The sequence below is a fragment of the Ambystoma mexicanum genome, chromosome 3p (genome assembly GCF_040938575.1).
Source record: "Ambystoma mexicanum isolate Mex_15411 chromosome 3p, UKY_AmexF1_1, whole genome shotgun sequence".
Lineage (NCBI taxonomy): Eukaryota > Metazoa > Chordata > Amphibia > Caudata > Ambystomatidae > Ambystoma > Ambystoma mexicanum.
The window spans coordinates 1,209,110,453-1,209,123,099 of record NC_090925.1 but is presented as its reverse complement, the minus strand read 5'-3'; the positions used below and the strand labels follow the sequence as shown (position 1 = coordinate 1,209,123,099).

Here is a 12,647-nt window from a genome sequence, read left to right as displayed (position 1 = left end):
GGAGTAGACTTGGATAGTACAATATATGTAAATAAGTCAAACAAAACTTTAGACCATAAAATGGGATTATCCTTTAAGATCACCATCAGGACCCAGATCATTCAAAGCTTTAGCCCTCATGAGCATCTGAGAAGTATCCTTCCCATTGAAGGTGAAAGATCACTCTGTGCTTTCCCACAGTAAAGAGTCATGAACTAAGGAAAAATGTGGAGCATAGATCTTAGTGAAATGAGCATTCCATATTAGATCAGCAATTTTAATTATTTGGGATTGAGTTTGGAAGGAGACTGATTTGTTGATGAGCTGCCAGAAGCTCTTTACTCTGGAACAGGCGTGGTGCTGTATTTGGAGGAACTTCCGCCCATGTTTACGCTGAGGGACAATTAACTAGGTTAATGGAAACATGGCAAGCACCATATGCCTAAACAAGTAAATGCGGTTAAGATATGTTGCACCTTGGCAACATTTTACAGCATGTGGTAAGGAGATTATTCACATAAAACATGAGAATGTAATTTTTCCATTAGATTGCAATGGGGTTTGATTTATTTTAGGCGTGAGAAGGTAAAAAAAAAAATCATAATTTTTCCTTAAAAATTTGGGAGTCTTCTGCCGAAATCAGGAGGGCTGGCATGCATGATGTTGCAGGGGCTGTCATTCTCTTTATGATCCTGGGTGCTTGTAGGATAAGATGTCTTGTTGTTACTATTCACTGATAGTGTCACAAGTTTCTCCCCTTCTCACCTGTCTTTCCTTTCTTGTGACGATCTTGGACGTAGGTTCTTTCTTCCTTACTGTCCGGGACTTGTACAAGCCTGGACGCGGGTCTTCGGAGTCCAGTGTGAGGTTGCAGCCTTCCGACGGAAGAGTACCGCTTCTGAGCGAGGAACCAGGAAGCAGACGTAAGGACCCGAAGGAACGGGTAAATTCCCGGAATAGTACACAAAATTGGGGCAAGGGTAGGTGAATTGGATACCAGGAAGGGAGGAGGAAAAAGGAATAACTGGGAGAGCGAAGCGAACTTCGGAACGCACGTCTCGTTGAGACGCGCGGTGCCACGTAGGCCTGTCCTTTTTCTAGGAAGCTGAACATAGTAAGAGAGGAATGGCGCGGTGCTTCAGAAGCTTCGGCCATGGTGGTAGGACCGCGGAGTAGGCACCGCGGCGCATCATGGCCCACAAAGTCCAAAGGGGGCGAGCACGGTGGTTCATGACAGCATGCCTCCTCCTAAGCCCGACTTCTCCGGGTTTGCCTGGGTGGATCCGATGATATCTTCTTAGCAGGCGAGGGGCATTCATGTTTCAGACCGGTTCCCAGGTACGCTCACTGGGAGGGTACCCCTTCCATTCAACCAGGTACTGGAGTTGGCCGCGTCTGTATCTGCAATCACATATCCTGGAGACCTCGAACTCAAGTTGTTTATTGACGAGTACTGGAGGGGGTCTAGGAGCAGTTCGGGTGGAATGTATAAACGGTTAGAACAAAGAAGTGTGGAAGACTGGATGAATCCTTTTCCAGGAATCTGGTAGCTGGAGTCGGTAGGCTCCTGGATTGACGATTTCCTTTATAGAAAAGGGTCCATAATACTTAGGAGCCAATTTGTTTGGCCGTAGATACCATGGAAGAAGCTTCGAGGACAGCCAGACCTTATCTCCAACTGCATAAGGAGGACTTGGTCTCCTTTTGGTGTCTGCGTAACGTTTGACATCCTTCCTGGCCGTTTCCAATCGCTCCTTAGCGTCTTTGTGGCTATTGATTAAGGTTTCGATACAGGAGTTGAATGTAGGGACTGGAGTTGGATGAGGTAGTGTAGATGGTAGCACTGAAGGATGAAACCCCTGACTACAGTAGAAGGGACTGGTCTTGATGGCTGAGTGGTGCGAGTTGTTGTAAGCAAACTCGGCCACAGGAATCAGAAGCGACCAATCATCCTGGACTTTGGTAGAAAAACAACAAAGATACTGCTCTAAAGTCTGATTTACTTGTTCCGTAGCTCCGTTGGTTTGCGGGTGATAACCGGATGATAATGCACGCTGAATTCCCAATATTTGACATAGGTGTTTCCAAAATTGGAATATGTATTGAGGCCCTCTGTCTGAGATGATTTTGGAAGGCAGTCCATGAAGTCTGAATATGTGTTCCAGGAAGATTCCAGCCAGTTCTGACGAAGATGGTATCTTGAGCAGAGGTGTAAAATGAGCCATGTGAGTGAACAGATCAATTGTAACCATTATGATCATGTATCCTCTGGATGGAGGTAACTCTACGATAAAGTCTGTGGCGATGATTTCCCAAGGCCGTGTTGGCATCGCTGGTTGGTGTAAGAGACCTGCTGGTCTTCTGTTATCATGTTTATTCTGATTACAGACTGCACAGGACTGAACTTAGGTTCTTACATCATCTTTCATCCGTGGCCACCAGAATTGTCTCTGAATATGATGAAGGGTGGAAGTGATGCCTCGATGTCCGGAATGGAATGTGTCATGACAAAGATGGATAATATTGGTTCTCAAGTTCTCCGTGGGCACAGCCAACTTGTTCTCTTTGAAGAGGTAGCCATCCTTTCTGTCCAAAGACCATTGGTTCTTTCCAATGTAATCCTTCCACAACTCAGAGGATGGGATTGCAGCTTGGATCTTTTCCAGCAGGGAGTCAGCTTGGGCCACGAATACTGTGTTCGGAAACATCTTGGGAAAGGAGTGTGCTTTAAGAGGCTCATAGTCAGGACGTCTGGACAGGGCGTCAACAATGACATTATGTGTTCCAGGAAGATGAAGTATTTGGAACTGATATTGAGCACAAAAAAAGCCCAACGGGCCTGTCAGCTGTTTCTGCATCCCAGGGACTGTAGGATTTGCAATTTCTGATGGTCTGTACGAACTTGTACTGGGTGTTTGGCCCCAGAAGGAGATTGCGCCAGTCAGTGAAGGCTTGTCGGATGGCTAGCAGCTCCTTTTCCAGGACGGAATAGTGAGTTTCACTGGGAGTTAGTGTACAGGATAGGTAGGCAATGGGATGTTCCTTCTTGTCGTCAAGTTCCTGTTTCAAGACTGCTCCGATGGCATAATCCGATGCATCAGTCTCAACTAGGAAGGGTCGGTCTGTATCTGGTTGGGCTAGGATGGGAGCTTGAGTGAATTCCGATTTTAATCGTTGAAATGCCGACTCCTGAGCTGAGGTCCACTGAAATGGAGTGTCTTTCTTCAGAAGTGTTACGATAGGGTGTACAATGTCAGAAAATGTGGATATGAATTTCCTGTAAAAGTTAGCAAGTCTCAGGAAGGATTGGATGTGTTTCACAGTAGTAGGAACAGGCCAAGACAGGGTGGACTCGACCTTGGAAGTATCCGTTCTGATGCCCTTGGAGCTAAGAACAAACCCGAGGTAATGAACAATTGATACATGGAATAGGCATTTTTCAGGCTTGGCTAGGAGCTTATGTTCACGTAAACGCTGTAGAATTGCCTTCACATGTTCTTGATGTTTTCCAGGATCCTTGGAGTAAATCAATATGTTGTCTAGGTACACTATGAGGAAAAGGAACAACATATCAGAAAAAACCCGATCCATGAAATGCTGAAACACGGCGGGAGCATTAGCAAGACCAAAGGGCATTACCAGGTACCCAAAGTGACCAAAGGGAGTTCTGAATGCTGTTTTCCACTCATCGCACCAATGAGATGGTAGGCGCCCCTGAGATCAAGCTTAGTGAAGATGACAGCTCCCCTCACAGCCTCCAAGATATCTGAGATAAGGGGAAGTGGGTAGCGATCCTTGAGAGTGCACTGGTTGAGGCCACGGTAATCCAGACAGGGTCTAAGTTCCTTGGAGTGCTTTTTTGGAACAAAGAAGAGAGAAGCACCAGCTGGGGTCTTGGATGGTCGAATCGTTCCATTTGTTAGATTAGTGTCCAAATATTCTCGGAGGGCCCTCTTTTCCGGTTCAGACAAAATGAACATTCTTGCAAAAGGAATTACCCCTGAAGGCTCAGTATCAATAGCACAATCCTCAGGTCTGTGAGGTGGGAGTGATTGAACAATGGCAGTTGAAAATACATCTGAGTATGATTGATAAGTTCGGGGAATCTGGATGATGCTGGAGACAGTTACTGAGGATTGCTGAGATCCCTGGAAATCTTCTGAAGGATGTCACAAGGTGGTAAGGGATAAACATTGAGAAATACAATGTTCTGAACCGAGAAACAAGGACCCTGCTGCCCAATTGATGTAGGGATTGTGCTTTTGTAACCACAGCATACCCAAAACCAAAGGATAGTGAGCCGATTTTATAATGTCAAATTTGAGGATTTCCTGATGATTATTTATTGACAACAGTAGATCCTTTGTTTGATGGGTTATGGGTCCAGAAGACAAGGGTCTGCCATCAATGGCTTCGACTGGTTGAATAATTTCTTTAGGTTCCCGGGGTATGTGATGTTCAACGCCCCAATCATGGTCTATGAAGATGCCCATGGCGCCACAGTCCACTAAAGCCAGGATGGGATAGGATTAATTCTTGGAAAAGGATAGGGTAGTCTGTAGGACCACAAGAGTATTCTGTCCAGGAGATCTCAAGGAGGGAATAGACGAGGAGCAAAAGTCCTTCTCCCGAAGCTGTGCTCTGCCTAGGATCGGGAGCTGCCGTTTCCCGAGCGCCGAGGTGGCGCTAAAGGACATTCTCTCACAAGATGTTTGTCTGAGGCGCAATACATACATAGCCCATTATTGATTCTGCGCATCCTTTTCTGGGGGGAAATAGGTCCTCGGAAGGCTCCTAATTGCATTGGCTCAGGTTCAGAGGCTTGAGTGTTTGTTGCTTCTTTAGGACCAGGATAGTTCGCGACTGATTTAGGAGATGTTGATCTTGATTTCTTCTCCTCTGCCTTCCTTTCCTGGTTCCTGAAGTCGATCTGTAGGGAGAGATCCAGGAGGGCTTGAAAGGAGCTGGGGCGAGCTACTCTGGCTAGTTCATCCGTTATCTCTTCGTTTAAACCTCTTCGAAAGAGGGTAAAGCTAGCTTCTGGGGACCAATCAGCTTCTTTGACTAGCAGCTTGAAGCGTGTGACATACGTGAGCATGTCCTGGTTCCTTGTTGACACTGTATACGAGCTCAGGATGATCAAACATGGCCTTAAGGGCTTCTACAAACCCATCGTAGTCATCCAGGAGGGCATCACCAGCATTGACTAAAGTGGTGGCCCAGGATAAGGCATTGCCCGTGAGAGGAGATATCATGAAGCCGACCTTGGCTCGTGGAGTGTAAAAATAGTATGGTTTGAAAGTGAAGTGTACCAAACAGGAATCTAGGAAGGCCCGTAGAGTTTTGGATGATCCATCAAATTTGTCAACTACTCCGCCTAACAGGACGCTTTCCTTTGCAGCAGAATCCCTGGACAAAACCAGCTGCTTTAATGCAACATTCTCTGCTTTTAGATTCTGAACTTCAGTGGTTAATTCTTGCATGCCTCGCATAAGGTCCTGTACAGGGGCTTCCATTTCTGTCTTTGTTTCAGGTTTTAGGCATCTCAATCTGTCACAAGTTTCTCCCCTTCTCACCTGTCTTTCCTTTCTTGTGACGCTCATGGAGGTAGGTTCTTTCTTCCTTACTGTCCGGGGCTTGTACAAGCCTGGACGCGGGTCTTCGGAGTCCAGCGTGAAGTTGCAGCCTTCCGACGGAAGAGTACCGCTTCCGAGCGAGGAACCAGGAAGCGGACGTAAGGACCCAAAGGAACGGGTAAATTCCAGGAATAGTCCACGAAATTGGGGCAAGGGTAGGTGAATTGGATACCAGGAAGGGAGGAGGAAAAAAGGAATAACTGGGAGAGTGAAGCGAACTTCGGAACGCACGTCTAGCTATACCAAGCAGTAGCGTTGAGACGCGCGGCACCGCGTAGGCGTGGCCTTTTTCTAGGAAGCTGAACGTAATAAGAGAGGAATGGCGCAGCGCGCTTCAGAAGCGGCGGCCTTGTTGGTAGAACTGTGGAGTAGGCACTGCGGCGCATCATGGACCACGAAGTCCAAAAGGGGCCAGCACGGTGGTTCACGATAGATAGCTCAGGCCTGCTTCAAAATTCAGGTAATCACTTTCGCTCATTTGGTAAAACGCAAGTATTTAGAAAAATGTACTCCAGAAAAGCATTGATGATCAAAGTTATATAGGTTCTGTTGTGAATTCAAGTTGCAAGGATACTCACTGGTGACAACATTCTGAGGTGTTTATTCTCTTTTCTTAAGGAGTAATGGGCTTTGGGACACAGAGAATACAACACTCATACAATATCAAATGGTTCTATCAAATGGTTAGACTTCTATCCTTTAATGTATGGGCTAAATGCCCCTTCAAAAAGGATACAATTGTTACAATGCTTGATAAATAGGCATAAATAGCATGTATTCAGGAAACCCAAATTCTTAGAGCAGATAAATGTAGACTATGAAACAAACAAGTTCCTTTTGCAGGTGCGTGCATTGTCGGGAACTGCTATTTTATTCAGTATCAAAATCCCCATTCGAGCTTCCAATGTATTGTATTTGAATGTCTGAAAAACATAAGACCTCCCAAGATGGCTACCAAAATAGTAGTCCCTTTTCTTTGTCTTTAGACGGAACCAAAACAGCTGCTTCCCTGAAATATCAGACCTTCCAAGATGGCCATTATAATGGTGGTCCTCTTTCTATGGTCATGGATTGGCTAGTATAGCTCTTCTCATTTACTGTGTGCAGTTTTTCCTTTTGGATAAATAGCAAACACCTGCGGTGTTTCCCGAAGTGATGATCCTCCGCCCTTTACACTCTGCTCCCAAACGTCTCTGTTTTCACCTATCGAACTGCGCGTCTATACCCGAGGAGCTTACTCTCCGACCGGGCATCGCTGTTCGCGTTCCTCCAGGCCGCATCCGTGTCCCACTCGCAATGCTGAATTGGTGAGTCTATTTTTTCTCATTGCAGCTCATCTTTTCCAATGTTGATCCAAAAGGCACACATGTCCTTCCGGTGTTGTGTGATATTTGACAGCTGGTACATTTCCCAAGCCCTTGGTTTTTGGATTTTTTTTTTGCCAGGCCTCGGTAGAAACAGACTAAAGCAGCTGCGAACCGAGCTGCGTGAGCTACAATGCTTCATTTAGTAGCTTTCAGTCAGCAGGCAAACAACGCGAAATTGTCAAAAGCATTTTTTTTGCTGTAAAATGAGGACGAGTTTGAAAGGTAAACGCACGCCTCGCATTCCTTTTGTTATTCAGGAAATCTTTACCCAGTCCTGGTTCCTAGACATGTCATTTTTCATGACGTTTCGATTACCTCCCAAATTTCCCATTACATCTTGAGCCAGTAGGATGGTTTGTATGCCAAGTCTTTCGTGTCAAAGTTTCCATATTACGACCGTTCTTGACTTCTTCCAAAACAAAAATCTAGAAGTTGCCACCTTTGCACAAACCACTAACTAACCTTGCTTTCAGAGAACTATGTCGAAAAAGTAGTATGTCGAAGCAAAATTGAAATGTAAGGGAGGAGGTGTAACCCAAAAAATAAAAGAGAAAACGGGGCTGACAAGAATAGACACAATTAAAATTATTCACAATGAAATAACAAGGACATTCGAAGACCGATCTCATGCTACCTTAAAAACCTACTCTCAGATGATATGGAGAGTCGACATTAGGCGAACAGGACAGACTGGCTTTACTCTCTTCAAGTCATCAAAGACTATGACTATTGCTCCCCAAAATCAGCAATTGCATACCCCTTTAACGGCCCCCTAATATTTCTAATCGCTCTCTTCAATTAACATCTGATACTACCCCATTAATGATTGCTGTCTCATACAATTGCTTCCTAACAACTAACATAACACACTTTTTGTGGGTTTTCTTTTTTTTTTTGTGGGAAGGTGTATCTGCAGAAGGGGAAAGGGTAGACGACAAAGGGCCTAAATATGGTATACCAACTGTCTATCTTTACCTATGCTTATATTGGACCCTCAATCCCCACACGCCTCCCCTGTTAACAATCTCACAAACACAACTAGCTAGGTGGAGATGCGCAGAACTAGTAAATTATGCGACTTGTTCTGCTACTGTATTCCAAATGTGACTCTGCAAAACGTAATCCATGTACAACCTACCGCATTTCACACAAGTACCTACAGCCTACCTGTCAGGTAGCACAGCGAGTAGAGTGCTCGCTTTGACACCCGTGCAGAACCTGCCGACGCAGGTTTGAATCCCAGCAAGGTCAAACTCAGCCTTTTATCTTTCCGAGTTCGATGAAGAGCACCACACACCGTGGGTACTAATAAGTAGCGCACAGATGCCTGAGGGTTCGTAGTGCTATATAAATGCATATTATTATTACAGCTGGCACATGTTAACTCCAGATTACATACATTTCCATACTATAGAGGAGGAAGATTGAAACCCTGAGACTGTATTTATTAAATATAACTAATGTTTTGATAGAGGCGATGTGCTTTCAGACTATTTTCTGTTATGTTGGCATACATTGCCTTCCCAACCCGATCTCACCACACACCTTACCGTTATTCCATGATTCTTTATAGGTCATCCGTGGTAATAAAAGTACAATGACAGATGACGTCTAGTTCAGTGACCGATGACTAAAACACTAACTCGTATGAATTACATGACTTAATGACATATAAGAATTTGTGGAACAGTTACACAATATTTGCATGCCATTTTGTAGGTGGCATCAGCTGCAAGAAGTACTGCGGCTCGCCGCACCATCTAACTGCTTTTGATATTGTACTATGGAACTGTGAACTTAATACCCCTTCTGGCTAGTATTAACTTGAACTTTCTACCCATTAACTTCTTCTCATCTCTGCATACCTCTGAACTTATTTCTGTATGCCCACACTCCTTTTCTCAAGGATAGGTTGATATGAACTACTATATCGAAAAGTCAGAGGCAGTCTGCTATCAATTAACCAGTGTGTTGCTTCTCCAGATATACAGCTGCACTTCCTCGTGTTGGGAGTGAGGGGGGGGAATCTTGGCTGGGCAAAGCCCAAATAAATCAACCCACAACTGTCTAATTATGTAATGTCAAGGGACCTAATAAATAATTGCAAGAAAAAAGCGGCTATAGCGAATTTCCAAGATGTACAGCTTAAAAGAAAACGACTTGAACATTGCTGGGGGAGGGAGTTGATAACGGCAAAGCAAATATTATTTCAACAGAAAAGTACTCTGTGGGGAGCTAGGTGCTATGTTGCCTAGATATTAATCGCAATAAAGATCACATAATTTGAGCCGACACAAGTTCCTGGCAAGCTCAAAGTAAAAAGATGGATGAATATAGAAATGGCAATTTAATAATCAGAGGGGACTGGAATTTTAAATGAGGTGTTTGAAAGTAACACATTGCTTTACTGATATATGGGGATTGTAGCATCCTTATTAATTCTACTATACACTTTATTTCAATGCTCCCCAGTCTTTTTTAAGAATTGCATATTTTCCACACAATAGTCCTTTAAGAAATGGCATAATGGCAACAGAATCTGGCCCTATTCTGACCACACTTCCATTCGCTCTACTGTTGGAAAATAACCACACGCCATAATGAAACGCAAGATGGTGCTTGAACAGCGCATTACTTAGGGATATCAAATTTGAAGATGGTGAAGCTTTTAGTCATCCAATTGCAGAAACCAATACCGAAATTACTGAGGACCCCTTCAAAGGAACACATGGATGTGAAATTATCAATAAAGTTGCTTTGCAAACGAAGAGCAACAAGCAGGTACTCCCAAGTCCTCTAACCAAATGGAACTACAGTTTCAAATAGAAAAATCTGACCATCCATTCAGGTTTTTACTAAAATATGAATTTGACAAAAAAAATCAACTATAGCTGCAAATATATTGGTTAATATTAGGGACCTATAAACAAATCGGGTAAACTATTGGGAAATCGCCTGGAGGTTTAAAGGAGAAAATACTAACATTGTTTTTCATGGAAAAACAAAAATGGGAGAACCATAACCAAAGTTGCGGAGACGGCGTTAAGTCTATTCAGAGTCTTATAGGACGCTAAATTCCTCTGAAACCTTGGTTTCATCATCCATACAAGCAGCATGACATTTTTTTTAAAAGATTCCACTAAAATTAACCCGAACTTGAGATAATCCCAACAACAAAAAAATGCCCACTCGCTAATGAACATTTGATTGTATAGACCAAAATTCTAGCAAATAGTTTGAAGATTTCGCTTCATCAGGCATGGCAGAGCAATCGGGATTCATCAAAGGGAGACGGGTTAACACAAACGCGAGTCTCCTAGCCAACATAATACTCCCTCAATGATTATGGCACTTATGCTGGGAAGGCTTTTAATCGCCTGGAATGGAACTTCCTGTTTCAGGCAAAGTAAGTGTCACGGCAAAGGAGATGCTTGTATCACACCCATAAGCCTTCAATCTTGGTAAATGGCACATCATCACGCTTTTTCCCACTTGAGCGGAGTTGCCAGACAAGGGTGTCCCATATCACCTTTTATATCCTTGCACTGAACCACACTGCTCGAATCTATTAGCTGTAATAAAGCCATTACAAGAAGTAAAATCCGTCTCAATTGCAGAATAGCACAGTATGCCGATTGTCATTCTGTTTCTATCTAACCCAGCACCATGGTACTTTGCACAATGTTTCACCAATATGTGTGCAAACATGTCCAGGTACAAATTGAGTAATGAAAAGGGCAACCCTCTTCCACGAGCAATGATCTGCTCTAAGTTAACTAGATGACCTAGGTTTATGCTGAAAACAAGCATCTAGGTGTTTTTTTTTTTCACCAAACTTAGATTCAACCAGTCTCAAAATCCGATCCTCCATTATCCAGAAAATAAAGGAAAGGTTGGGGACATGGTCTCCCCTTTTCTTGATTTTTCCAGTGATCTCGGGCATAAAATAAGCGGCATTGCAATTAATGATAAAATGATTACTTGCTTTTAATTTTAAAAATTCATGTTGGATGTGTTTTCAGATACAGTGAGCACGTTTTATTATTCTGTGCACCAAGGTTGAGGACTGCACAGGGCCTATATAAAGGAAAGCACAAATGACCCTAATGTATCCTTTTTAATGATTACTTTGACAGACAGAAACTGCAGATAAGGGTGACTGCGGTGTGGGAGCTTGTCTGTTTTTGGCTTTAAATATTGTGAGGGTGCCGGGATGGTACCAAATGAGTTAGACCTTCTCCTTCCTCTTCCCCACCGTTATTCAATGTCATTACTCTTCTGCTCACTTTTGCACCCTTTATTGATTTTCATCCCCCCTTTTTTATAGAATCTGGCAATAGCAGGGTTAACCATCAATTTGGCTTTCAGTGCTGTCGTTTATTAAGACGGTGCCCAAAGGGTAACATGTGCAATAACTGCAGCAACACATACTAGGGCACTGCAGCTTTTCACAAGAAATGCAGACTTTCACATGACTCGGCATTACATGTGCACACTCGGCATACCTTTTCACACACATTATCCTTTCTAAAAAAAAAAAGAAAAAAAAAATCTTTGGTGTGCATGCATAAACTATGGATGGGTATACCCCTAACTTTGTAGACACTTAGAGGAAAATAATACCAATACGAAGTGGTGTCTCGAGAGAAACGCAACTAATATTCCAATTGGTAGAAGTAGTTCTTTGGTTTTATTAAGTGCATGTGGTTGCCTTCTAAGCAGCCACTGAGCATCCAATATACATAGATGCAAAAACAGTACAATTGATAACATCCAATACTTTAAAATGTACACATCAAGTAATTAAAAACAAGCTCCATACTTCATGGGTATTTTCAAATTATACTTTATTAATGGTTTGGTTTTCAAAACAGTACAATAAACGGAAAGAAGACATTGACATTACCATAAAGGCCATAACCCCTGTTATTGAACCTAGAGTTGCGTGCAGCCTTCTATCACCATAACACCTCAAAACACAATTAACTTCCCCCGCCTCCCACTCACCACCCAACTTATTTGACTCCTTCTCTCTGAGTCCCGTAGCAGGCTAGACGGTGACAATGTCATTACAATTCTGGTCCATTAGCTTCATGGACCCTCTCAAGTGGCCCTCTGTTATGACAGTCTGATGGGCTACACTCTCCCTGAGCAACAATGTTCTACCTATGTGGTTCTCTATTACATCTGATCGGCTAGTTTCATGTAGCATATATTTATTGACACATTTCTGCTCCAGCAATTCGACCCCCAACCCCATGGAGCCCAGCTGTTAACCATTTCATAACATACATATTTTTAGCCACGTTAATCCATTCCTTTTTACCTGGCGGGTGTACTTTTTTTCACTGCATCGTTACATGCCCTAGCCGCTAGTAGCAAGCTCGCTGACATTGAGGGGAGTCTAGAATCTTCCCCCTCCACTTCCTTTAGACCAAACAGGACAAGCAGTGGGGTTTTAACTCTGGCCCCATCAAGCTCTTTAATCCACTCCAGGATTTTGTCCCAAAAGAATGTATCTACTGGCACCCCCACCACATGTGCCAGTAATCTGCCCCTGAGCCACATTCACGCCAACATGGGTTGGGGGGACTGACATTCCGATATATCTTTGAGAGTCTAACCGAGTCATATTGCTGCCTGTGCAAAAGCTTGATGACGTGAA

General features: G+C 43.5%; 1 protein-coding gene across 3 annotated transcripts in view; it reads left to right on the top strand.

The window, feature by feature from the left end:
• The first annotated feature begins 6,634 nt into the window (after positions 1 to 6,634).
• The window catches only part of CNOT6 (CCR4-NOT transcription complex subunit 6), a 632,403-nt gene continuing 626,390 nt past the window's right edge, over positions 6,635 to 12,647 (top strand). Inside the window, exon 1 of one of the 3 annotated variants that reach the window (XM_069652648.1) lies at positions 6,635 to 6,922. Coding sequence is in view for 1 of the 3 variants with exons in the window: in XM_069652646.1 (XP_069508747.1) it covers positions 7,186 to 7,204 (19 nt within the window). In the remaining 2 variants the exon portion in view is untranslated. Of the gene's footprint in view, positions 6,923 to 7,183; positions 7,205 to 12,647 lie in introns of those variants that run through there. The other 2 variants (XM_069652647.1, XM_069652646.1) reach the window with 2 other exon arrangements.